This window comes from Xenopus tropicalis, chromosome 1, assembly GCF_000004195.4.
Source record: "Xenopus tropicalis strain Nigerian chromosome 1, UCB_Xtro_10.0, whole genome shotgun sequence".
Taxonomy (NCBI): Eukaryota; Metazoa; Chordata; class Amphibia; order Anura; family Pipidae; genus Xenopus; species Xenopus tropicalis.
The window spans coordinates 216,394,302-216,418,507 of record NC_030677.2 but is presented as its reverse complement, the minus strand read 5'-3'; the positions used below and the strand labels follow the sequence as shown (position 1 = coordinate 216,418,507).

Below are 24,206 nucleotides of genomic sequence, written 5' to 3'. Positions count from 1 at the left end.
ACCCACCCATGTATCTAATTAGAGACACCTACGCACCCATGTATCTAATTAGAGACACCCACCCACCCATGTATCTAATTAGAGACACCCACCCACCCCCATGTATCTAATTAGAGACACCCACCCACCCCCATGTATCTAATTAGAGACACCCACGCACCCATGTATCTAATTAGAGACACCCACGCACCCATGTATCTAATTAGAGACACCCACCCACCCATGTATCTAATTAGAGACACCCCCACCATTTGCCCCCATGTATCTAATTAGAGACACCCACGCACCCATGTATCTAATTAGAGACACCCACCCACCCATGTATCTAATTAGAGACACCTACGCACCCAATGTATCTAATTAGAGACACCCACCCACCCATGTATCTAATTAGAGACACCTACGCACCCATGTATCTAATTAGAGACACCCACCCACCCATGTATCTAATTAGAGACACCCACGCACCCATGTATCTAATTAGAGACACCCACCCACCCATGTATCTAATTAGAGACACCCACCCACCCATGTATCTAATTAGAGACACCCACGCACCCATGTATCTAATTAGAGACACCCACCCACCCATGTATCTAATTAGAGACACCTACGCACCCATGTATCTAATTAGAGACACCCACCCACCCATGTATCTAATTAGAGACACCCACGCACCCATGTATCTAATTAGAGACACCTACGCACCCATGTATCTAATTAGAGACACCCACGCACCCATGTATCTAATTAGAGACACCCACGCACCCATGTATCTAATTAGAGACACCCACCCACCCATGTATCTAATTAGAGACACCTACGCACCCATGTATCTAATTAGAGACACCCACCCACCCATGTATCTAATTAGAGACACCCACCCACGCACCCATGTATCTAATTAGAGACACCCACCCTCCCATGTATCTAATTAGAGACACCCACCCACGCACCCATGTATCTAATTAGAGACACCCACCCACCCATGTATCTAATTAGAGACACCCACGCAGCCATGTATCTAATTAGAGACACCTACGCACCCATGTATCTAATTAGAGACACCCACCCACCCATGTATCTAATTAGAGACACCCACCCACCCATGTATCTAATTAGAGACACCCACCCACGCACCCATGTATCTAATTAGAGACACCCACCCACCCATGTATCTAATTAGAGACACCTACGCACCCATGTATCTAATTAGAGACACCCACCCACCCATGTATCTAATTAGAGACACCCACCCACCCGCCCATGTATCTAATTAGAGACACCCACCCACCCATGTATCTAATTAGAGACACCCACGCACCCATGTATCTAATTAGAGACACCCACCCACCCATGTATCTAATTAGAGACACCCACCCACCCATGTATCTAATTAGAGACACCTACGCACCCATGTATCTAATTAGAGACACCCACCCACCCATGTATCTAATTAGAGACACCTACGCACCCATGTATCTAATTAGAGACACCCACCCACCCATGTATCTAATTAGAGACACCTACGCACCCATGTATCTAATTAGAGACACCCACGCACCCATGTATCTAATTAGAGACACCCACCCACCCATGTATCTAATTAGAGACACCCACCCACCCATGTATCTAATTAGAGACACCCACGCACCCATGTATCTAATTAGAGACACCCACGCACCCATGTATCTAATTAGAGACACCCACCCACCCATGTATCTAATTAGAGACACCCACCCACCCATGTATCTAATTAGAGACACCCACCCACCCATGTATCTAATTAGAGACACCCACGCACCCATGTATCTAATTAGAGACACCCACCCACCCATGTATCTAATTAGAGACACCCACGCACCCATGTATCTAATTAGAGACACCCACCCACCCATGTATCTAATTAGAGACACCTACGCACCCATGTATCTAATTAGAGACACCCACCCACCCATGTATCTAATTAGAGACACCCACCCACGCACCCATGTATCTAATTAGAGACACCCACCCACCCATGTACCTGATTAGAGACACCCACCCTAACTTCCTACCTACCCTCTCCCATGGGTGCTACTGACTTTATCCTCTTCGCTGCACTTGGTTGATTTCAGGCCGGATCTGCTTTGTGATGTTCCATTTGTTGTTACCCTCTCTGTTACCCCGTGCAGGGCAGAAAGACCCCAATCTCCCTACAGATGCCCCTGCCGAGGAAGAAGAGGGATCCAAAAGCAAGAGGGACCTGCCAGGTACTGGGGCCCCTGTGGGGTACAGGAAAATGGGGTGTTTCCCACCTAATATTATGTGTATCTGTATGGCCAGAGCCATCTATTTGTTAAAGACACTTATTATTGTGGGATAATAGGAGCACATAGCGGCACATAGGGGCACATAGGGGCACATAGGGGTACATAGGGGTACATAGGGGTACATAGGGGCACATAGGGGCACATAGGGGCACATAGGGGCACATAGGGGCACATAGGGGCACATAGGGGCACATATGGGTACATAGGGGCACATAGGGGCACATAGGGGTACATAGGGGTACATAGGGGCACATAGGGGCACATATGGGTACATAGGAGCACATAGGGGCACATAGGGGCACATAGGGGTACATAGGGGTACATAGGGGCACATAGGGGCACATAGGGGCACATAGGGGCACATAGGGGCACATAGGGGTACATAGGGGCACATAGGGGCACATATGGGTACATAGGGGCACATATGGGTACATAGGGGCACATAGGGGCACATAGGGGTACATAGGGGTACATAGGGGTACATAGGGGCACATAGGGGCACATAGGGGTACATAGGGGTACATAGGGGTACATAGGGGTACATAGGGGCACATAGGGGCACATAGGGGTACATAGGGGTACATAGGGGTACATAGGGGTACATAGGGGCACATAGGGGCAGTACCTTCATAGGGAGAGAGACAAAGATAGAGATGATAATAATGAGGGTGAGTAGGGAGTCGGTCACCACTGGTCATTACTGAGATGTGATTGTCAGCTCTTTTGGCCAGGACCCTCTTTAGCTTTTGTATTATTTAATGGCTGTTCTTCTATATTTCATATGTTAATAATAATAATAATAATAATAATAATAATATTTCATAACTTCATGTTGATTTGAAAAACGTGAAATCTGATTGGCTGTTGTTGGCTCCACCCAGTTTTCTAACCTTGGATCACAGTCATATAGTAAAACTCACTGCACAAAGCTTAGGGGCCCCGGGATTAATAGTTACAGAACGGCAGTAGTTTACATTGAAACCAATAAAAGTTAATAGGTGAATTGTGATTGGCGGTTGGTGGCTCCACCCACTTTTTCAGACCTTGAGTCAGTCACTCAGTGACATACAGGGGGCAGCATTTTATATTTAAACAAATGAAATTCATTGGATGAAATCTGATTGGCTGTTAGTGGCCCAACCCACTTTCCTATGTTTGAACTGCCGCCCCCCAGTGACCAACTCAACGTTTGGGGACTGACAGCATTTTACATTTCACTGTTGAACGTAAATAGGTGAAATGTCATTGGCTGATGGTGGCTCCGCCCACTTTTTCTAATTTTGAACCACAAATACCCAGTGTATAGTGTGAGAAAGGCAGCAGGATAAATATAAACCGGTGAAATCTGATTGGCTGTTTGTAGCTCCTCCCAATTTGGTTCTTCCAACAAATTGGGGTGACCCCATGATTATGTGATTCAAGTCAATGGGAAAATCGGGGGGTTCAGAGCGGCGCCACAAAAAGACGGGGGGGCACAATTGCTAAGATACAAGCAGCCCTAGGAGGAGCAAACTGTTTGTTTCCATAGCGATGCAGCAGTTATTGGGGGCCCAATCAGCATTAGATGTTGCAGATCATTTCACTTCCCCCAGAAACAAGTTCTGGGTACAGATGGAACCCGTTGGGCTCAGAGCAGGGATACACTTGGGGTTCCGCTCAGCCATTCCTGCAGCCAAGAAACTATTTTTGATCATTTTCTCTCACTTTAAGGGAAAAATTCCCCTAAATCTTCTCCATTCATTGGCGACAATCTCACTTGTAATATCCTTATCATTTACAGTAGGGGGTACATTATCCCTTATAATACATGAGTGATACTCAGAGTTCCCTGTATAACTCAGCCTGCAGCCTTGTGCCTTTATATGGGGGGCACAGAACCCCTCAGTGACTGCTAATATCCTTATCATTTACAGTAGGGGGTACATTATCCCTTATAATACATGAGTGATACTCAGAGTTCCCTGTATAACTCAGCCTGCAGCCTTGTGCCTTTATATGGGGGGCACAGAACCCCTCAGTGACTGCTAATATCCTTATCATTTACAGTAGGGGTACAGTATCCCTTATAATACATGAGTGATACTCAGAGTTCCCTGTATAACTCAGCCTGCAGCCTTGTGCCTTTATATGGGCACAGAACCCCTCAGTGACTGCTAATATCCTTATCATTTACAGTAGGGGGTACATTATCCCTTATAATACATGAATGATACTCAGAGTTCCCTGTATAACTCAGCCTGCAGCCTTGTGCCTTTATATGGGGGGCACAGAACCCCTCAGTGACTGCTAATATCCTTATCATTTACAGTAGGGGGTACATTATCCCTTATAATACACGAGTGATACTCAGAGTTCCCTGTATAACTCAGCCTGCAGCCTTGTGCCTTTATATGGGGGGCACAGAACCCCTCAGTGACTGCTAATATCCTTATCATTTACAGTAGGGGGTACATTATCCCTTATAATACATGAGTGATACTCAGAGTTCCCTGTATAACTCAGCCTGCAGCCTTGTGCCTTTATATGGGGGGCACAGAACCCCTCAGTGACTGCTAATATCCTTATCATTTACAGTAGGGGGTACATTATCCCTTATAATACATGAGTGATACTCAGAGTTCCCTGTATAACTCAGCCTGCAGCCTTGTGCCTTTATATGGGGGGCACAGAACCCCTCAGTGACTGCTAATATCCTTATCATTTACAGTAGGGGGTACATTATCCCTTATAATACATGAGTGATACTCAGAGTTCCCTGTATAACTCAGCCTGCAGCCTTGTGCCTTTATATGGGGGGCACAGAACCCCTCAGTGACTGCTAATATCCTTATCATTTACAGTAGGGGGTACATTATCCCTTATAATACATGAGTGATACTCAGAGTTCCCTGTATAACTCAGCCTGCAGCCTTGTGCCTTTATATGGGGGGGCACAGAACCCCTCAGTGACTGCTAATATCCTTATCATTTACAGTAGGGGGTACATTATCCCTTATAATACATGAGTGATACTCAGAGTTCCCTGTATAACTCAGCCTGCAGCCTTGTGCCTTTATATGGGCACAGAACCCCTCAGTGACTGCTAATATCCTTATCATTTACAGTAGCCAGTAACCAGTAACCAGTAGCCAGTAACCAGTAGCCAGTAGCCAGTAACCAGTAGCCAGTAGCAAGTAGCCAGTAGAAAGTAACCAGTAGCAAGTAACCAGTAGCCAGTAGCCAGTAACCAGTAGCCAGTAACCCATAGCCAGTAGCCAGTAGCTACTAACCAGTAGCCAGTAACCAGTAGCCAGTAACCCGTAGCCAGTAGCCAGTAACCCATAGCCAGTAGCCAGTAGCTAATAACCAGTAGCCAGTAGCCAGTAACCAGTAACCCATAGCCAGTAGCCAGTAACCAGTAGCCAGTAACCCATAGCCAGTAGCCAGTAACCAGTAGCCAGTAGCTAGTAACCAGTAGCCAGTAGCCAGTAACCAGTAACCCATAGCCAGTAACCCATAGCCAGTAGCCAGTAGCTAGTAACCAGTAGCCAGTAACCAGTAACCCATAGCCAGTAGCCAGTAGCTAGTAACCAGTAGCCAGTAACCAGTAACCCATAGCCAGTAGCCAGTAACCAATAGCCAGTAACCAGTAACCCATAGCCAGTAGCCAGTAGCTAGTAACCAGTAGCCAGTAACCCATAGCCAGTAGCCAGTAACCAATAGCCAGTAACCAGTAACCCATAGCCAGTAGCCAGTAGCTAGTAACCAGTAGCCAGTAACCCATAGCCAGTAGCCAGTAACCAATAGCCAGTAACCAGTAACCCATAGCCAGTAGCCAGTAGCTAGTAACCAGTAGCCAGTAACCCATAGCCAGTAGCCAGTAGCTAGTAACCAGTAGCCAGTAACCCATAGCCAGTAGCCAGTAGCCAGGCAGAACAGGAGGAAAGGGGGCGGGGCTCAGGGAACTTATTTATATTGCAAAGTTGCTTGAAATGATGTTTACGTTTCAATAATCCCAAGTTGTGATTGGGTGGATTTCCCCTTTAATAACTGCCGTTAGTTACGGTATTAAGGTTAATAAATAATACGTCACATAAATGTTCAGATTGATAAGATTTCCAGTTAATGTTGCTTTTTGGCTAAAACGGAAAGAACAAAGGGACACAAACAGGGCGGCTGATTGGCCGGCGCAGTATATACTGGTCTGTAGCCCCCTACATTCTGTATGCAGTATTAACCCCTCCCGCGCTGACTCCCCTGATCTCGTTCCAGCCTCACAGCCGGGGAGGGGGTTCTCCCTCTATGCCTCCCTCAGGAAACCCAAGAAACCCAAGGAGAACGCGGCCAATGTATCTGCCCAGGAAGGTATGGTCACTGCCCACTGGGACTGCTGGGAAACACTGCTTCTGCCCAGTAAGACAGTATGTAATATTCCCATCTCTGTTCTTTTGGATCAGCTCCAGGCTTGGAGGAGACCCCCGGTGGGTCCGTTGAAGCCAAGAACAATTTGGACCACAAAGGTTCCTTGATGCGGAAAGTCCACAGAGGTATGGAAAGTGCCAGTGTCCTGCTGGGAGATATAAACAGGATCAACTGGGTCATTAGATCTATAGGTTCCATTGGGTCACTGTAAGTATAGGCTCAGTTGGGTCATTAGATCTATAGGATCCATGGGGTCACTGTAACTAGAGGCTCATTTGGGTCTTTAGATCTATAAGATCCATGGGGTCACTGTAACTATAGGCTCATATGGGTCCTTAGATCTATAAGACCCATGGGGTCACTGTACCTATAGGCTCAGTTGGGTCATTAGATCTATAGGATCCAAGGGGTCACTGTAACTTGAGGCTCATTTGGGTCATTAGATCTATAGGATCCATGGGGTCACTGTAACTAGAGGCTCATTTGGGTCATTAGATCTATAGGATCCATGGGGTCACTGTAACTAGAGGCTCATTTGGTCATTAGATCTATAGGATCCATGGGGTCACTGTAACTAGAGGCTCATTTGGGTCATTAGATCTATAGGATCCATGGGGTCACTGTAATTAGAGGCTCATTTGGGTCATTAGATCTATAGGATCCATGGGGTCACTGTAACTATAGGCTCAGTTGGGTCATTAGATCTATAGGATCCATGGGGTCACTGTAACTATAGGCTCAGTTGGGTCATTAGATCTATAGAATCCATGGGGTCACTGTAACTATAGGCTCAGTTGGGTCATTAGATCTATAGGATCCATGGGGTCACTGTAACTAGAGGCTTAGTTGGGTCCTTAGATCTATAAGATCCATGGGGTCACTGTAACTATATGCTCAGTTGGGTCATTAGATCTATAGGATCCATGGGGTCACTGTAAGTATAGGCTCAGTTGGGTCGTTAGATCTATAGGATCCATAGGGTCATTGTAACTATAGGCTCAGTTGGGTCATTAGATCTATAGGATCCATGGGGTCACTGTAACTAGAGGCTTAGTTGGGTCCTTAGATCTATAAGATCCATGGGGGTCACTGTAACTATATGCTCAGTTGGGTCATTAGATCTATAGGATCCATGGGGTCACTGTAAGTATATGCTCAGTTGGGTCATTAGATCTATAGGATCCATAGGGTCACTGTAACTATAGGCTCAGTTGGGTCATTAGATCTATAGGATCCATGGGGTCACTGTAACTAGAGGCTCATTTGGGTCATTAGATCTATAGGATCCATGGGGTCACTGTAATTAGAGGCTCATTTGGGTCATTAGATCTATAGGATCCATGGGGTCACTGTAACTATAGGCTCAGTTGGGTCATTAGATCTATAGGATCCATGTGGTCCCTGTAACTAGAGGTTCATTACGGTCATTAGATCTATAGGATCCATGGGGTCACTGTAACTATAGGCTCAGTTGGGTCATTAGATCTATAGGATCCATGGGGTCACTGTAACTATAGGCTCAGTTGGGTCATTAGATCTATAGGATCCATGTGGTCCCTGTAACTAGAGGTTCATTACGGTCATTAGATCTATAGGATCCATGGGGTCACTGTAACTATAGGCTCAGTTGGGTCATTAGATCTATAGGATCCATGGGTCACTGTAACTAGAGGTTCATTACGGTCATTAGATCTATAGGATCCATGGGGTCACTGTAACTATAGGCTCATATGGGTCCTTAGATCTATAAGATCCATGGGGTAACTGTACCTATAGGCTCAGTTGGGTCATTAGATCTATAGGATCCATGGGGTCACTGTAACTAGAGGCTCAGTTGGGTCATTAGATCTATAGGATCCATGGGGTCACTGTAACTAGAGGCTCATTTGGGTCATTAGATCTATAGGATCCATGGGGTCACTGTAACTAGAGGCTCAGTTAGGTCATTAGATCTATAGGATCCATGGGGTCACTGTAACTAGAGGCTCAGTTGGGTCATTAGATCTATAGGATCCATGGGGTCACTGTAACTAGAGGCTCAGTTGGGTCATTAGATCTATAGGATCCATGGGGTCACTGTAACTAGAGGCTCAGTTGGGTCATTAGATCTATAGGATCCATGGGGTCACTGTAACTAGAGGCTCAGTTGGGTCATTAGATCTATAGGATCCATGGGGTCACTGTAACTAGAGGCTCAGTTGGGTCATTAGATCTATAGGATCCATGGGGTCACTGTAACTAGAGGCTCAGTTAGGTCATTAGATCTATAGGATCCATGGGGTCACTGTAACTATAGGCTCAGTTAGGTCATTAGATCTATAGGATCCATGGGGTCACTGTAACTATAGGCTCAGTTGGGTCATTAGATCTATAGGATCCATGGGGTCACTGTAACTAGAGGCTCAGTTGGGTCATTAGATCTATAGGATCCATGGGGTCACTGTAACTAGAGGCTCAGTTGGGTCATTAGATCTATAGGATCCATGGGGTCACTGTAACTAGAGGCTCAGTTGGGTCATTAGATCTATAGTACAGAACCTATTGGCTCATTAGCTGTTTCGGATCAGCTGAGCAGAATAGGAAGGAAATTACAGGAAAGAAATTGTAATTTGGATCATAACGTTTGGGCAGATCCAATTCAATCTCAGATTTCCCCACAGACTTCTGTTCATGTAACTGAATGGGACCCTTTGGGTTTATTCTCTCTCCCAGTTCCCTCCTACAGACACACCCTGTGCCTCATCCCCGCCCTCCTGCTAATCTTCGTTCTCATCATCATCATCATCGTTATCATGCGGTACTGTAAGTAGCCGGGGGCCCTGGGCGGGGCCAGTGTTATATTCCCCCCATTCCTTCCCATGATCCCTCTTTCCTTTCTCTATTCCCCCCATTCCTTCCCATGATCCCTCTTTCCTTTCTCTATTCCCCCCCATTCCTTCCCATGATCCCTCTTTCCTTTCTCTATTCCCCCCCATTCCTTCCCATGATCCCTCTTTCCTTTCTCTATTCCCCCCATTCCTTCCCATGATCCCTCTTTCCTTTCTCTATTCCCCCCATTCCTTCCCATGATCCCTCTTTCCTGTCTCTATTCCCCCCCATTCCTTCCCATGATCCCTCTTTCCTTTCTCTATTCCCCCCCCATTCCTTCCCATGATCCCTCTTTCCTTTCTCTATTCCCCCCATTCCTTCCCATGATCCCTCTTTCCTGTCTCTATTCCCCCCCCATTCCTTCCCATGATCCCTCTTTCCTTTCTCTATTCCCCCCCATTCCTTCCCATGATCCCTCTTTCCTTTCTCTATTCCCCCCATTCCTTCCCATGATCCCTCTTTCCTTTCTCTATTCCCCCCATTCCTTCCCATGATCCCTCTTTCCTTTCTCTATTCCCCCCATTCCTTCCCATGATCCCTCTTTCCTTTCTCTATTCCCCCATTCCTCCATGATCCCTCTTTCCTTTCCCCCCATTCCTTCCCATGATCCCTCTTTCCTTTCTCTATTCCCCCCATTCCTTCCCATGATCCCTCTTTCCTTTCTCTATTCCCCCCATTCCTTCCCATGATCCCTCTTTCCTTTCTCTATCCCCCCCCATTCCTTCCCATGATCCCTCTTTCCTTTCTCTATTCCCCCATTCCTTCCCATGATCCCTCTTTCCTTTCTCTATTCCCCCCATTCCTTCCCATGATCCCTCTTTCCTTTCTCTATTCCCCCCCATTCCTTCCCATGATCCCTCTTTCCTTTCTCTATTCCCCCCCATTCCTTCCCATGATCCCTCTTTCCTTCTCTATCCCCCCCCCATTCCTTCCCATGATCCCTCTTTCCTTTCTCTATTCCCCCCCCATTCCTTCCCATGATCCCTCTTTCCTTTCTCTATTCCCCCCATTCCTTCCCATGATCCCTCTTTCCTTTCTCTATCCCCCCCCATTCCTTCCCATGATCCCTCTTTCCTTTCTCTATTCCCCCCATTCCTTCCCATGATCCCTCTTTCCTTTCTCTATCCCCCCCCATTCCTTCCCATGATCCCTCTTTCCTTTCTCTATTACCCCCATTCCTTCCCATGATCCCTCTTTCCTTTCTCTATTCCCCCCCCATTCCTTCCCATGATCCCTCTCTCCTTTCTCTATTCCCCCCCCATTCCTTCCCATGATCCCTCTTTCCTTTCTCTATTCCCCCCCCATTCCTTCCCATGATCCCTCTTTCCTTTCTCTATTCCCCCCCCATTCCTTCCCATGATCCCTCTTTCCTTTCTCTATTCCCCCCCCCATTCCTTCCCATGATCCCTCTTTCCTTTCTCTATTCCCCCCATTCCTTCCCATGATCCCTCTTTCCTTTCTCCCATTAATGAGAAGCACAGAATCCCAGGGGATGAGATCCGGACCTCGTACTTATTTGCCCCTGGTTCCCCCACACACAGACCCCAAGTTACCCTGATATTTACCTCTGTTCATAGAAATGACATCCTTCTGACAGCGGCCAATCACAGAGATTGTTACACCATTAAAGGATCTTTTTGGATCTATTATTGATGTCAGATTTGGGATCCATTGCTGCCTGTACTTGTCCTGATCTTCCATTTGGGTCAGTTTCCCATTTCTTCATTCTGTTCCCCAAAGTCACTCAATTCTCCCCATTCCAGGTGGGAACCCACAGGATTCGGGGTCCAGTGGAGGTGGATCGGGGGGCCGGGCAGGTAAGTGCCAATGTGCAGGGAGGGGGGCCGTAAATACACGGGTATAAAGCTCAGCTTCTCAGCTGTTGCCCCTTGCCTTTCCCATATTTACCCCCATGGGTAGTGGGGCTGTAGCGCAATCACATTCACTAGGGGGGGGTCCCTGTGTGCCAGGCAGTTTGCTAAATGTTTCGTGCCCTTTATATTGCACTGACAGTCGGTGCTACGGCCCCTCTGGTGGGGAAGAATAACAGAGTATAACCCCCCCCTTCGCCCTGCCTGGCACACAGATACACTGAGGTGGCACTGACAGGTGGGCAGGGGGGCAATAGGGGAAATTGGGTTGGAACCTAATGAGATAGAATGAAGCTACTGAGATGGGGGGGCTGGGTGGTACCACAATAAGGAGAACATGGAAGATGGGGGCACATGACACGGGAGAAGAGGGGTGACTGGGTGGGATCTTACTGACAATGATTCCTATGGTTAAACTTATATAAAAGAATCCCTGTGGTGATGGGAAAATGTTGGGGGGTGGATAAGGAGCCTCCATGGGGGGCAGAAATGATGGGACTGGGGGAGAATTTGCAAAGAGTCAAACTGATGTTGATGTAAGGGGTCCCAGAGTAAATATGGGGCAGTGGGAGTCAGAAGGAAAGGAGACAAGTATTGGGGTGAGCACGGGGCAATGAGGGGGTACAAGGGAAGATGGAGCAGCTTATCACTCACTGTATATTGTAGGTACGGGGGGGCCCTGCCCCGAGCCCTGGATACTGATGCACAATAAATGCTATTTCTTCTCTGAAGTCACGATGAGCCGGGAGGACAGTGAGAGAAACTGCACCTCTGGGGGCTCCACCCTGGCACAGGTGCCAACGGGAAAGGGCACGTTGCAGGTACTGGCACCTTACTGACACATCATGGGCCCTGGGGCCCCGGGAAACCCAACTAAGCTCCCTCTTGGCCCCCAGAGGCTTAAGGGTGATGTATTGGAAAAATGGAAAAAACATTTTGTAGGCAATTATGAATAATATTCTGTGCTGGTTTCCCTTTGGGCTAAACATTAACCCTATCTGTAACAATGGCCCCTTTATTGGGGCTCCCTATAGATCCTCTCAGGTCCCTGTCTGGGTTTCATATGGGGGGTGGGCGTGTCCTAACACACAGACACAGACAGGCTTCAGTTCCCTATCAGGTCAGCCCAGCTGCTTACTGGTTTCTATCCTACAGTGCCGCCGCCCCCCTGCACATCCAGAGAATTCATCCAGCAGGAAGTGGCACAGATGGGCGGGGCTAGTGGGGTTTTGGGGGAATTCCTCAATAATTCAGTTTTTTTTCAGATTTTTTTGTAGAATCACTATATATAAATATATAAGGGGGGTAAGATCACTATATATAAATATATAAGGGGGGTAGGATCACTATATATAAATATATAAGGGGGGGTAGGATCACTATATATAAATATATAAGGGGGGATAGGATCACTATATATAAATATATAAGGGGGGTAGGATCACTATATATAAATATATAAGGGGGGGTAGGATCACTATACATAAATATATAAGGGGGGGTAGGATCACTATATATAAATATATAAGGGGGGGTAGGATCACTATATATAAATATATAAGGGGGGTAGGATCACTATATATAAATATATAAGGGGGGGTAGGATCACTATATATAAATATATAAGGGGGGTAGGATCACTATATATAAATATATAAGGGGGGGTAGGATCACTATATATAAATATATATAAAGGGGGGTAGGATCACTATATATATAATATATATATAAAGGGGGTAGGATCACTATATATAAATATATAAGGGGGGTAGGATCACTATATATAAATATATAAGGGGGGTAGGATCACTATATATAAATATATAAGGGGGGTAGGATCACTATATATATATATATATATATATATATATAAAGGGGGGTAGGATCACTATATATAAATATATAAGGGGGGGGTAGGATCACTATATATAAATATATAAGGGGGGTAGGATCACTATATATAAATATATAAGGGGGGTAGGATCACTATATATAAATATATAAGGGGGGTAGGATCACTATATATAAATATATAAGGGGGGTAGGATCACTATATATAAATATATAAGGGGGTAGGATCACTATATATAAATATATAAGGGGGGTAGGATCACTATATATATATATATATATATATATATATATATATATATATATATATATATATATATATATATATAAAGGGGGGTAGGATCACTATATATAAATATATAAGGGGGGGGTAGGATCACTATATATAAATATATAAGGGGGGTAGGATCACTATATATAAATATATAAGGGGGGGTAGGATCACTATATATAAATATATAAGGGGGGGTAGGATCACTATATATAAATATATAAGGGGGGTAGGATCACTATATATATAATATATAAGGGGGGGTAGGATCACTATATATAAATATATATAAAGGGGGGTAGGATCACTATATATATAATATATATATAAAGGGGGGTAGGATCACTATATATAAATATATAAGGGGGGGTAGGATCACTATATAAATATATAAGGGGGGTAGGATCACTATATATATATATATTGTAAGCGAGTTCAGACATACAGACAGTCCTTTAGGTGAATACAGTCCATTTTATTGTGTACAATGACTGACTCTGGTATCCAGCAGAAGCATAAGTAAAACAAAAGTAAACAAAACCCTTGCCACACTTGGGCTCTAACTAATACACAGGGTGCTTCCCTCTCTATTACCGGTCCCCTACTGGGATTGCCGGCTAAACCAAAAACACAACTCCCCAGAGTCACAGTACCTTGTGAGAGTCCTTCTCTTTGGGAGACAATGCTCCAAGCTGCTTCAGGCACAGACCCTCACACAGCAAGTCCAGTCCACAGTCTCAGCTCCAGCCCCCCACTCTCTCTGACTGCAGGCCTATCTAGCCTGCTAATTATTCCCCAGGTGTGATTCCTTTGGGGAATTAACCCACTCAGCACCACTATACATGAGGGAGTAGGAGATGAACCTAGGGGAAATATATCTCCCTTCCACCTGTTTACCTGTTACCGGTTCACATATCCCCCCCCTCTGCTTCAGGCCGTAGGGCTGAGCACAATGAGCCACCTGACAATAAACTCTTGAGAGGGCATCTGCATTCCCTTGCAATGCCCCAGACCTATGCTCCACTGTAAACTTAAAGTTCTGCAGAGCCAGAAACCATCTGGTGACTCGAGCATTCTTTTCCTTATTCTCTGACATCCATCTAAGGGGAGCATGGTCAGTGATCAACCTAAACTTACGACCCAGTAAATAGTACTTCAGGGCCTCCAATGCCCACTTAATGGCCAGGCACTCCCTTTCTACAATGGAGTACCTCCTCTCAGCCGGTGTAAGCTTTCTACTTAAATAGACTACTGGGTGTTCCTCACCATTTACCACTTGGGAGAGGACAGCTCCCAGTCCTACATCTGAGGCATCTGTTTGTACCACAAATTCTTTCTTGAAATCGGGCGTTATCAGTATCGGCTGTCTACACAGGGAATTTTTAAGCTCTATAAAAGCTTTCTCAGCCTCTGCAGACCACTTGATTATCACTGAGTTGTTCCCTTTTGTAAGGTCTGTTAGAGGAGCTGCAATGGAAGCAAAGTTAGGCACAAATCTGCGATAGTAGCCCACTATCCCCAGGAAGGCACGAACTTGCTTCTTAGTCACTGGTTGGGGCCACTTTTGTATTGCCTCTACTTTATTTATTTGAGGCTGTACTACCCCTCTTCCAATCACATAGCCTAAGTACTTGGCCTCTTCCATCCCTATTGCACACTTTTTAGGGTTGGCAGTAAGTCCAGCTTCTCGTATTGAGTCTAGCACCACCTGCACTTTTGCTAAGTGAGACTCCCAATCAGTGCTAAAGATGACTACATCATCTAAATAGGCTGAGGCGTAGGGTCTATGTGGCTTAAGGACCCGATCCATTAACCTTTGGAACGTTGCAGGGGCCCCATGTAAACCAAAGGGTAACACATTATACTGAAAAAGACCCTCTGGGGTAGAGAAGGCTGTCTTTTCCTTAGCCTGTTTAGTTAAAGGTACCTGCCAATAACCTTTAGTGAGATCTAAAGTGGTGAGGTACCTAGCAGGGCCCAGCCTCTCTATAAGTTGATCTACCCTGGGCATGGGGTAGGCATCAAACTTTGAGACCTCATTCAATTTACGGAAGTCGTTGCAGAACCGTAGACTTCCATCAGGCTTGGGAATCAAAACAATGGGGCTAGACCAATCACTGTGGGACTCCTCAATTACCCCCAGTTCTAACATTTTCCTCACCTCTTCGGAGACTGCCTGTCTCCGTGCCTCAGGGATTCGGTAGGGCTTCACGTTTACCTTTACCTGGGGTTCAGTAACAACATCATGTTTAATGAGATTGGTTCGCCCAGGAAGGTCAGAAAAGACATCCCTGTTTCTCATCAAAAACTCTTTTACTTCCTGTTTTTGTGAAACCGACAGGGTTTCTGCGATTTTTACTTCAGGAACCAGATTATCTCCATGAGGCAAAGGTACTGGCTCTGATGCAAGGACCTCTTGCTGCCTCCATGGCTTTAACAAATTCACGTGATAAAGTTGAATTTGTTTCCTCTTATCAGGTTGTCTTACTTTATAGTTCACCTCACCCACCTTTTCGACTATTTCATATGGCCCCTGCCATTTGGCCAGGAACTTACTCTCAACTGTGGGAACCAGTACCAACACTCTGTCCCCAGGATTAAAGTTCCTTACTGTTGCAGACCTGTTGTAAACCCTGCTTTGGGCCTCCTGTGCCTGTGCCATGTGTTCCCTTACTATGGGTAACACAGCTGAAATACGCTCCTGCATTTGAGCAATGTGTTCTACCACAGTCTTATAGGGGGTAGCCTCCTGTTCCCAAGTTTCCTTGGCTATATCTAACAGCCCCCTTGGGTGTCTACCATACAGAAGCTCAAAGGGTGAGAACCCCTTTGAGGCTTGAGGTACCTCCCTGATGGAGAACAACAGAAATGGTAACAGACAGTCCCAGTTTTTCCCGTCTTTGTCTACAGCCTTTTTCAGCATGGCCTTTAGGGTTTTATTAAACCGTTCAACCAGCCCATCAGTTTGAGGGTGGTAAACAGATGTGCGTAAATGTTTAATACCTAAGAGGCGACACAACTCTTTGGTTACCTTGGACATAAATGGGGTACCCTGATCGGTCAGGATCTCTTTCGGTATCCCCACCCGGGAGAACAAATGAACCAACTCCTTGGCAATACATTTTGATGAAGTATTTCTCAGGGGGACTGCTTCCGGATATCGTGTGGCGTAATCAAGAATTACCAGTATGTGTTGGTGCCCTCTAGCGGATTTTGGCAGGGGACCTACCAAATCCATGGCAACCCTCTCAAAGGGGACCTCAATGATGGGAAGGGGAACCAACGGACCTCTATAATGAGGCTTGGGTGCATTTATCTGACAGTCAGGGCAGGAGTTACAGTATCGCTTAACATCCCCCGCTACCCCAGGCCAAAAGAACCTCTGGAGGACTCTGTCTGCAGTTTTATCAACTCCCAGGTGTCCCCAAAGCACATGTCGGTGTGCCATATCTAACACCACCCTCCTATATTGCTGAGGCACCACCAGTTGCTCTATAATTACACCCCTTATCTTGCTCACTTGATATAACAGATCCTGGTTCAGGACCATGCGTGGGAACACTGTTTCTGCCCCAGGAAACTGGGGTTCCCCATTTATTTCTTTTACCCCCTCTCTGGCTTTGCACAGAGTTGGGTCCCTCATTTGGGCAGTACCAAAATTGTCTCGGGACACCTCTAAGTCAGGTACCATGTCACCCTCCTGTACTTCATCTTCCAGGCCAGCAAACACTTCTAGGGGTAAGGAAATATCAGGAGTTACCCCAACCTCTCCAGTACTATCACCGGATGTAAAGGGTTCTGGGGACAAGTCAGGCTCCTCTGCCTCCCTTGGGGACCCTTTTCCAGTGTTACTCCCTCCACCCCACAGCTGCCAAAACAATGGAAAATCTCTTCCCAGTATCACAGCATGCATTAGGTTTTTAACCACCCCAACTTGATACTTAACATTTCCACATGGGGTTTCAATCATAACCACCGCAGTTGGGTATTCCTTTGTATCCCCGTGTATGCACATAACCCCAACCCGAGAGTTCAGAGAGTCAGTTATGTCCAACAAACTGGCACGAACTAAGGTTACCAAACTCCCCGAGTCCAGTAGAGCCGATACCTGCTGTCCTTTTATGCCTACCAGGCAAAATTGTTTACCAGTCTCTTCCTGTTGGGAAGCAAGGCATGCAGGGTGTGCATACAGGGACTTCCGTCTTCCCCAGCTACAATCCATAGGCTCTGTTGTTAGGGGGCAATTAGCTGCAAAACATCGGAAGCATTGTACCCCCGTTCTCTCTCTATCAGAGGCCTCTTGCCGCTGACTGGGCACCACTCTAGGCTTGGCGCCTGAATTAAGTCCAGTGGCCATACCAGAGTTTCTGTCCCTGTTACTTTGGGAAACCACCCCTTTAAGAAATGGAACAGTCTTACCAGGATTCTCCTGCAGTCTCTGAGCCTTGCCAGGGCGCTGTGGGGAAACTCCTTCTCCGAGGTAACCCTCCGTAGCCACATACCGCTCCACGAGCTCCACCATCTGGGTCATATCTTGGGGGTCTGCCTGGCCAACCCACCGCTGGAGATCCCGGGGTAGAGCTTTCCGGTACCGTTCTACGACGATCCTCTCCACTACTTGATCGGCCGTGTTGAGGTCAGGCTGCAGCCACTTTCTCGTGAGATACAAAAGGTCATGCATTTGCGCCCGTGCAGACTTGCCTCTGGTGTAAACCCAGTCATTGAACCGTTTGGCATGAACAGCCAAAGTGACTCCAAGGTGGACCAGGATTTCCTCTTTCAACTTATTATAGTTATGCGAGTCCTGTTCCTTCAGGTCATAGTACACCTTTTGGGGTTCGCCTGTCAAGTAAGGGGCTACCACCTCTGCCCATTCCTCTGGCGGTAACTTTTCCCTTGCTGCAACTCTCTCAAACACCGCCAGGTAGGCCTCCACATCATCCGCTGGCGTCATCTTTTGCAGAGACCTTTGCACAGCTTTGCGGATATTTATTGGTGCTTGCACCAGGGCGGTACTACCCTGTAACCTCTCCGCCAGTGCTTGGATGCACTGCTGTAAATGCAAGTTCACTTGCTGCTGTTGTTCTAAAGTAACTTTACTGGCTTCTGCTTGTGCATTTATTTGTGCAACCAACAACTGATTAGTTTGTTGCTGAGCAGCATTACTCTGCGGCTGGACCCTTAACGCTTCCTGGTGATTTGTATTAGCTTGCTGCTGATTAGCATTGTTCTGCTGCTGGATGGCATTGTTCTGCTGTTGGGTTTGCAGCATCACCTTTAATACTTCCTCCATTTTAGTTTTGGAGAGGGAAAAAAAAACTTCACCTTTAAGAGTGTCTGTCTCTTTAAATTTTTGTCTTCACTATTTCCAAGAGATAATAGCCTTTGCCCGCATCCTCCACCATATGTAAGCGAGTTCAGACATACAGACAGTCCTTTAGGTGAATACAGTCCATTTTATTGTGTACAATGACTGACTCTGGTATCCAGCAGAAGCATAAGTAAAACAAAAGTAAACAAAACCCTTGCCACACTTGGGCTCTAACTAATACACAGGGTGCTTCCCTCTCTATTACCGGTCCCCTACTGGGATTGCCGGCTAAAACAAAACACAACTCCCCAGAGTCACAGTACCTTGAGAGTCCTTCTCTTTGGGAGACAATGCTCCAAGCTGCTTCAGGCACAGACCCTCACACAGCAAGTCCAGTTCACAGTCTCAGCTCCAGCCCCCCACTCTCTCTGACTGCAGGCCTATCTAGCCTGCTAATTATTCCCCAGGTGTGATTCCTTTGGGGAATTAACCCACTCAGCACCACTATACATGAGGGAGTAGGAGATGAACCTAGGGGAAATATATCTCCCTTCCACCTGTTTACCTGTTACCGGTTCACAATATATATATATATATATAAACAGTTCGAGATCAGGCACTCACGTATCAGAAAAGGTAGCATGTGCCTGGGTGCAGACCATCAGAGATACGGTACAGTAAATAAAATCCGCACTCACAGGACTTAGGAAAACAAAAAATATTTTATTTGGCAAATGACTAACGTTTCGGCTGGCACAGCAGCCTTTCTCAAAGTGGATGTGAAACAAACAAATTCCCCAATTATACCCAACAATGGCGCCAAAAAACCAGTGTGACGTCATCCCCTGGGGGTGTGTTTAAGATACATGAATGAATAGAACAAAAACTGTTACAAAATCGAACATAAAAAAGTAGAAACATAAAGAGTGAAGCGGTAGATGGGACACCCAGTGTGGCGGAAAGTGTATAATAAGTGAAATAAAAGAAATGAAATAAAAGGATTGTACACACTTGTACTGAACTGTAACTCGCACCGTTTGTACCTAGAGAAATGTTGTGCCGAGTGAGATACGCGGCATAAGGAACACAACAGTTGAACTTGTCACTTACTAGAATACCGGTGGCGCCTGTTATACAAGGGCGGGACCGTCTAGAAATAGCAGTAGCCCGAATGTGTTGCGCTCATCCGTGCGTCTTAGAGCGGGCAATCACACGGGGAGGTACGTGACAACCGTCACGGTCATTAATACAGGGCCCGAGAGTGGTATACATCCCTTCAAGTTGCGCAAGTCAGCGCGGAACAAAGTTATAGCTAAAAGGAATAGCGGATTGCGGCCAGGATAGCTAGTGTCACGTATGAACATGGAGTCCTTAATATTTTGTAGGACCCAATACGTCAATACAGTGCACATATTTATACCATCCAGGGACCAAAGCAGGGTCTGCTTAAGGGGTTAATGACGGATTTTTTATCGTTTATTCAGGGCAGGAAAGGGTGTGAAACAAGTGGACTGGTAGGGTGTTGGTGTTCGTGCCCGGCAAAGGGTGAACCGCCATACACTCCATGGCAAGGCTGTGTGACATGAGCAGAATAGAGGGCAATGTATAGGTATTAGAAATGAGTGTGCAATAAACGGTACAGTACAGTACAAGCTAGTAAGAGAAAAGTGACATGTGAGTTAAAAGCAATATGCTAAAAGCAGGATGGAGAAGCCGCTGGAGAATGTATTCAAAGTAGTAAAAGAGCTGTAAACAGGGGTTAAATAAAGCCAAGTAATGACAGAGACCAGGGAGACAACTTATAAAGCAACAGAGATATTGAAACAGTTCCCAACGGGCGGATTAAAGGTCCATAACAATGTATCCAAACGTCAGGTTAAATGTCCACAACAATGTAGCAATCCGAGGATATTATTCAGAAGGTTGCAAACAGGCGAGATAATAAAGCCTACAGAATAGTAAATGCTGGGAGGGCTGTTCATAGAGGTAAGAGTCAATGTTAATTCAAATAAAACGGGGGAATATGAGACCATTTCATTCAGGCCATGTGGGTTAATGGTGTTAAGTCTGTGCATCCATTTTAGTTCTGTGCGTAAGAGTAGTTTCTCACGGTCCCCACCCCTGACAGGGGGGGGAACAAAGTCAATAAGCATGGTACGTAGACTAGCCAGTGAGTGTTTGTTTGTCAGAAAATGTGCAGCCACAGGGGTATCAGCCACTCCTGTGGCTAGGGCTGTACGTATCGCTGATCTATGATTTGCCATCCGGTCTCTAAAGGAGGTGATGGTCTTACCAATGTACATAAGGCCACAGGGGCATTTGATAAAGTATATAACATACTTTGAAGTGCATGTCAATCTGTGTTGTATTTGTATGGCCTTCCCAGTATGTGGGTGATTAAACGCCGGGCCAGTGATGAGTGAGCTGCAGGTAGTGCAGTTGGGGCATCTGTAGCACCCAAGTCGGGCTGATGGTAACCATGAGGTAGGTGTCACTGTGGAATAACTGTGGAGAGGGTCCGTTTTAACAAGTAGATCACGTAGGCTTCTTCCTCTACGATATGCGATGCGTGGGGGGGTTCTGAAAATAGGGGGGAGTGATCGATCTTTTTGTACTACAGACCAATGGTATAGTATGGAGTCTGTGAGTGGTTTCATGTCGGGGGCAAATGCTGTGATGAATGTCAATCTTTCATTCTGATTCTTTGGTTTAGAATGGTTATTCGTGTCCAAAGTCTGTGCACGAGGCAAGCGGAGTGCTCTTTCCTTGCTTTGAAGGAGTTCCCGTAAGTTATAGCCCCTTTGTAGAAAGCGTTGAACTAGATCATCGAGTTGCTGATGTAGGAGTGTGTGATCGGAATTATTACGCACCATTCTTACCATTTGTGAGTATGGAATACTTCTGAGTAGGTGCGGAGGGTGACAGGAGGAATGATGTAATAATGTGTTACGGTCCGTGGCCTTCCTATAGGTGGTTGTGATAAATGTAGAACCAGACAGTATGATTGTTAGATCCAGAAAGGCAACCGACACTGGGTCTACATGTGCTGTAAACTTGATGGTGGTAGGGAGATCGTTCAGTTCCTGGACCATGGTCAAAAACTGTTCCTGTGACCCAGACCAGAGGATCAATAGGTCGTCGATATAGCGGAACAGGCTGAAGATGTGTTTACCATAATTAGGAAAAATATGAGAATTTTCAAAATTAGAAGTCCCCTGTATCTCGGATATAAGTATTCATTTTGTGTACAATAGGCTGCAGGTAATAGTCGACATAGATGGAAAGTGGTTGTAGGAGTGAATCACATGCGCTCACAATAGGACGGCCTGGTGGTGTAGTTAAGTTCTTGTGTATTTTTGGCAGAGTGTAAAAAATGGGACATTTGGGGAATTCTTTGGTTAGAAAATTAAAGGTATCGTTGGTAATATACATTCTAGACCCACATATCCTAATCTTACTAGTAGCGAAAGGGAAGCTATTACTTCCTTGTCCCAAAACCCCAATATCACGATTCGCCCTGCTGACAAGGGAGGCTCCGTGGTAATCCAAGATTACTCCGATTACAGACAGGAAATCTTACAACAGCTTGCAGATAAAACCGTATACAAGAGACTTGATAGGGATCCTGGTCCTACTTTTAAAAAAACCATTGACAACTCACTGCGACTAGGATTGGATGGAGGCTTTATTACCAACGATACCTTTAATTTTCTAACCAAAGAATTCCCCAAATGTCCCATTTTTTACACTCTGCCAAAAATACACAAGAACTTAACTACACCACCAGGCCGTCCTATTGTGAGCGCATGTGATTCACTCCTACAACCACTTTCCATCTATGTCGACTATTACCTGCAGCCTATTGTACACAAAATGAATACTTATATCCGAGATACAGGGGACTTATTAGTGAAACTACAGGAACTTCACCCTTTGCCTAACAAACTCCTTCTGGCCACTATGGACGTCTCTTCACTATACACAGTCATTCCAATTACTGAAGGTGTGGCCGTTGTTCAAAAATTCCTACAAGATCACCCTAAAAAAGACAGACCACCTACAGAATTTTTGATAACCCTCCTTAACCACTGTCTGACATTGAATTACTTCAAATTTGAACTGGCATACTACCTACAGATCAGCGGCACCAGTATGGGCTCCAATGTCGCCCCCTCATTTGCAAATTTATTCATGTCTAATTTTGAAAATTCTCATATTTTTCCTAATTATGGTAAACACATCTTCAGCCTGTTCCGCTATATCGACGACCTATTGATCCTCTGGTCTGGGTCACAGGAACAGTTTTTGACCATGGTCCAGGAACTGAACGATCTCCCTACCACCATCAAGTTTACAGCACATGTAGACCCAGTGTCGGTTGCCTTTCTGGATCTAACAATCATACTGTCTGGTTCTACATTTATCACAACCACCTATAGGAAGGCCACGGACCGTAACACATTATTACATCATTCCTCCTGTCACCCTCCGCACCTACTCAGAAGTATTCCATACTCACAAATGGTAAGAATGGTGCGTAATAATTCCGATCACACACTCCTACATCAGCAACTCGATGATCTAGTTCAACGCTTTCTACAAAGGGGCTATAACTTACGGGAACTCCTTCAAAGCAAAGAAAGAGCACTCCGCTTGCCTCGTGCACAGACTTTGGACACGAATAACCATTCTAAACCAAAGAATCAGAATGAAAGATTGACATTCATCACAGCATTTGCCCCCGACATGAAACCACTCACAGACTCCATACTATACCATTGGTCTGTAGTACAAAAAGATCGATCACTCCCCCCTATTTTCAGAACCCCCCCACGCATCGCATATCGTAGAGGAAGAAGCCTACGTGATCTACTTGTTAAAACGGACCCTCTCCACAGTTATTCCACAGTGACACCTACCTCATGGTTACCATCAGCCCGACTTGGGTGCTACAGATGCCCCAACTGCACTACCTGCAGCTCACTCATCACTGGCCCGGCGTTTAATCACCCACATACTGGGAAGGCCATACAAATACAACACAGATTGACATGCACTTCAAAGTATGTTATATACTTTATCAAATGCCCCTGTGGCCTTATGTACATTGGTAAGACCATCACCTCCTTTAGAGACCGGATGGCAAATCATAGATCAGCGATACGTACAGCCCTAGCCACAGGAGTGGCTGATACCCCTGTGGCCGCACATTTTCTGACAAACAAACACTCACTGGCTAGTCTACGTACCATGCTTATTGACTTTGTTCCCCCCCCTGTCAGGGGTGGGGACCGTGAGAAACTACTCTTACGCACAGAACT

The 24,206-nt window shown here is 45.8% G+C and overlaps 1 protein-coding gene across 1 annotated transcript in view; it reads left to right on the top strand.

Moving 5' to 3' along the window:
• LOC116412612 overlaps positions 1-12,291 on the top strand; it is a 28,244-nt gene extending 15,953 nt beyond the window's left edge. Inside the window, exons 3-8 of the mRNA XM_031906856.1 lie at positions 2,175-2,252; positions 6,564-6,656; positions 6,749-6,838; positions 9,426-9,515; positions 11,345-11,398; positions 12,185-12,291. Of these exons, the coding sequence (XP_031762716.1) occupies positions 2,175-2,252; positions 6,564-6,656; positions 6,749-6,838; positions 9,426-9,515; positions 11,345-11,398; positions 12,185-12,291 (512 nt within the window). The remainder of the gene's footprint in view (positions 1-2,174; positions 2,253-6,563; positions 6,657-6,748; positions 6,839-9,425; positions 9,516-11,344; positions 11,399-12,184) is intronic.
• Positions 12,292-24,206: the final 11,915 nt, after the last annotated feature.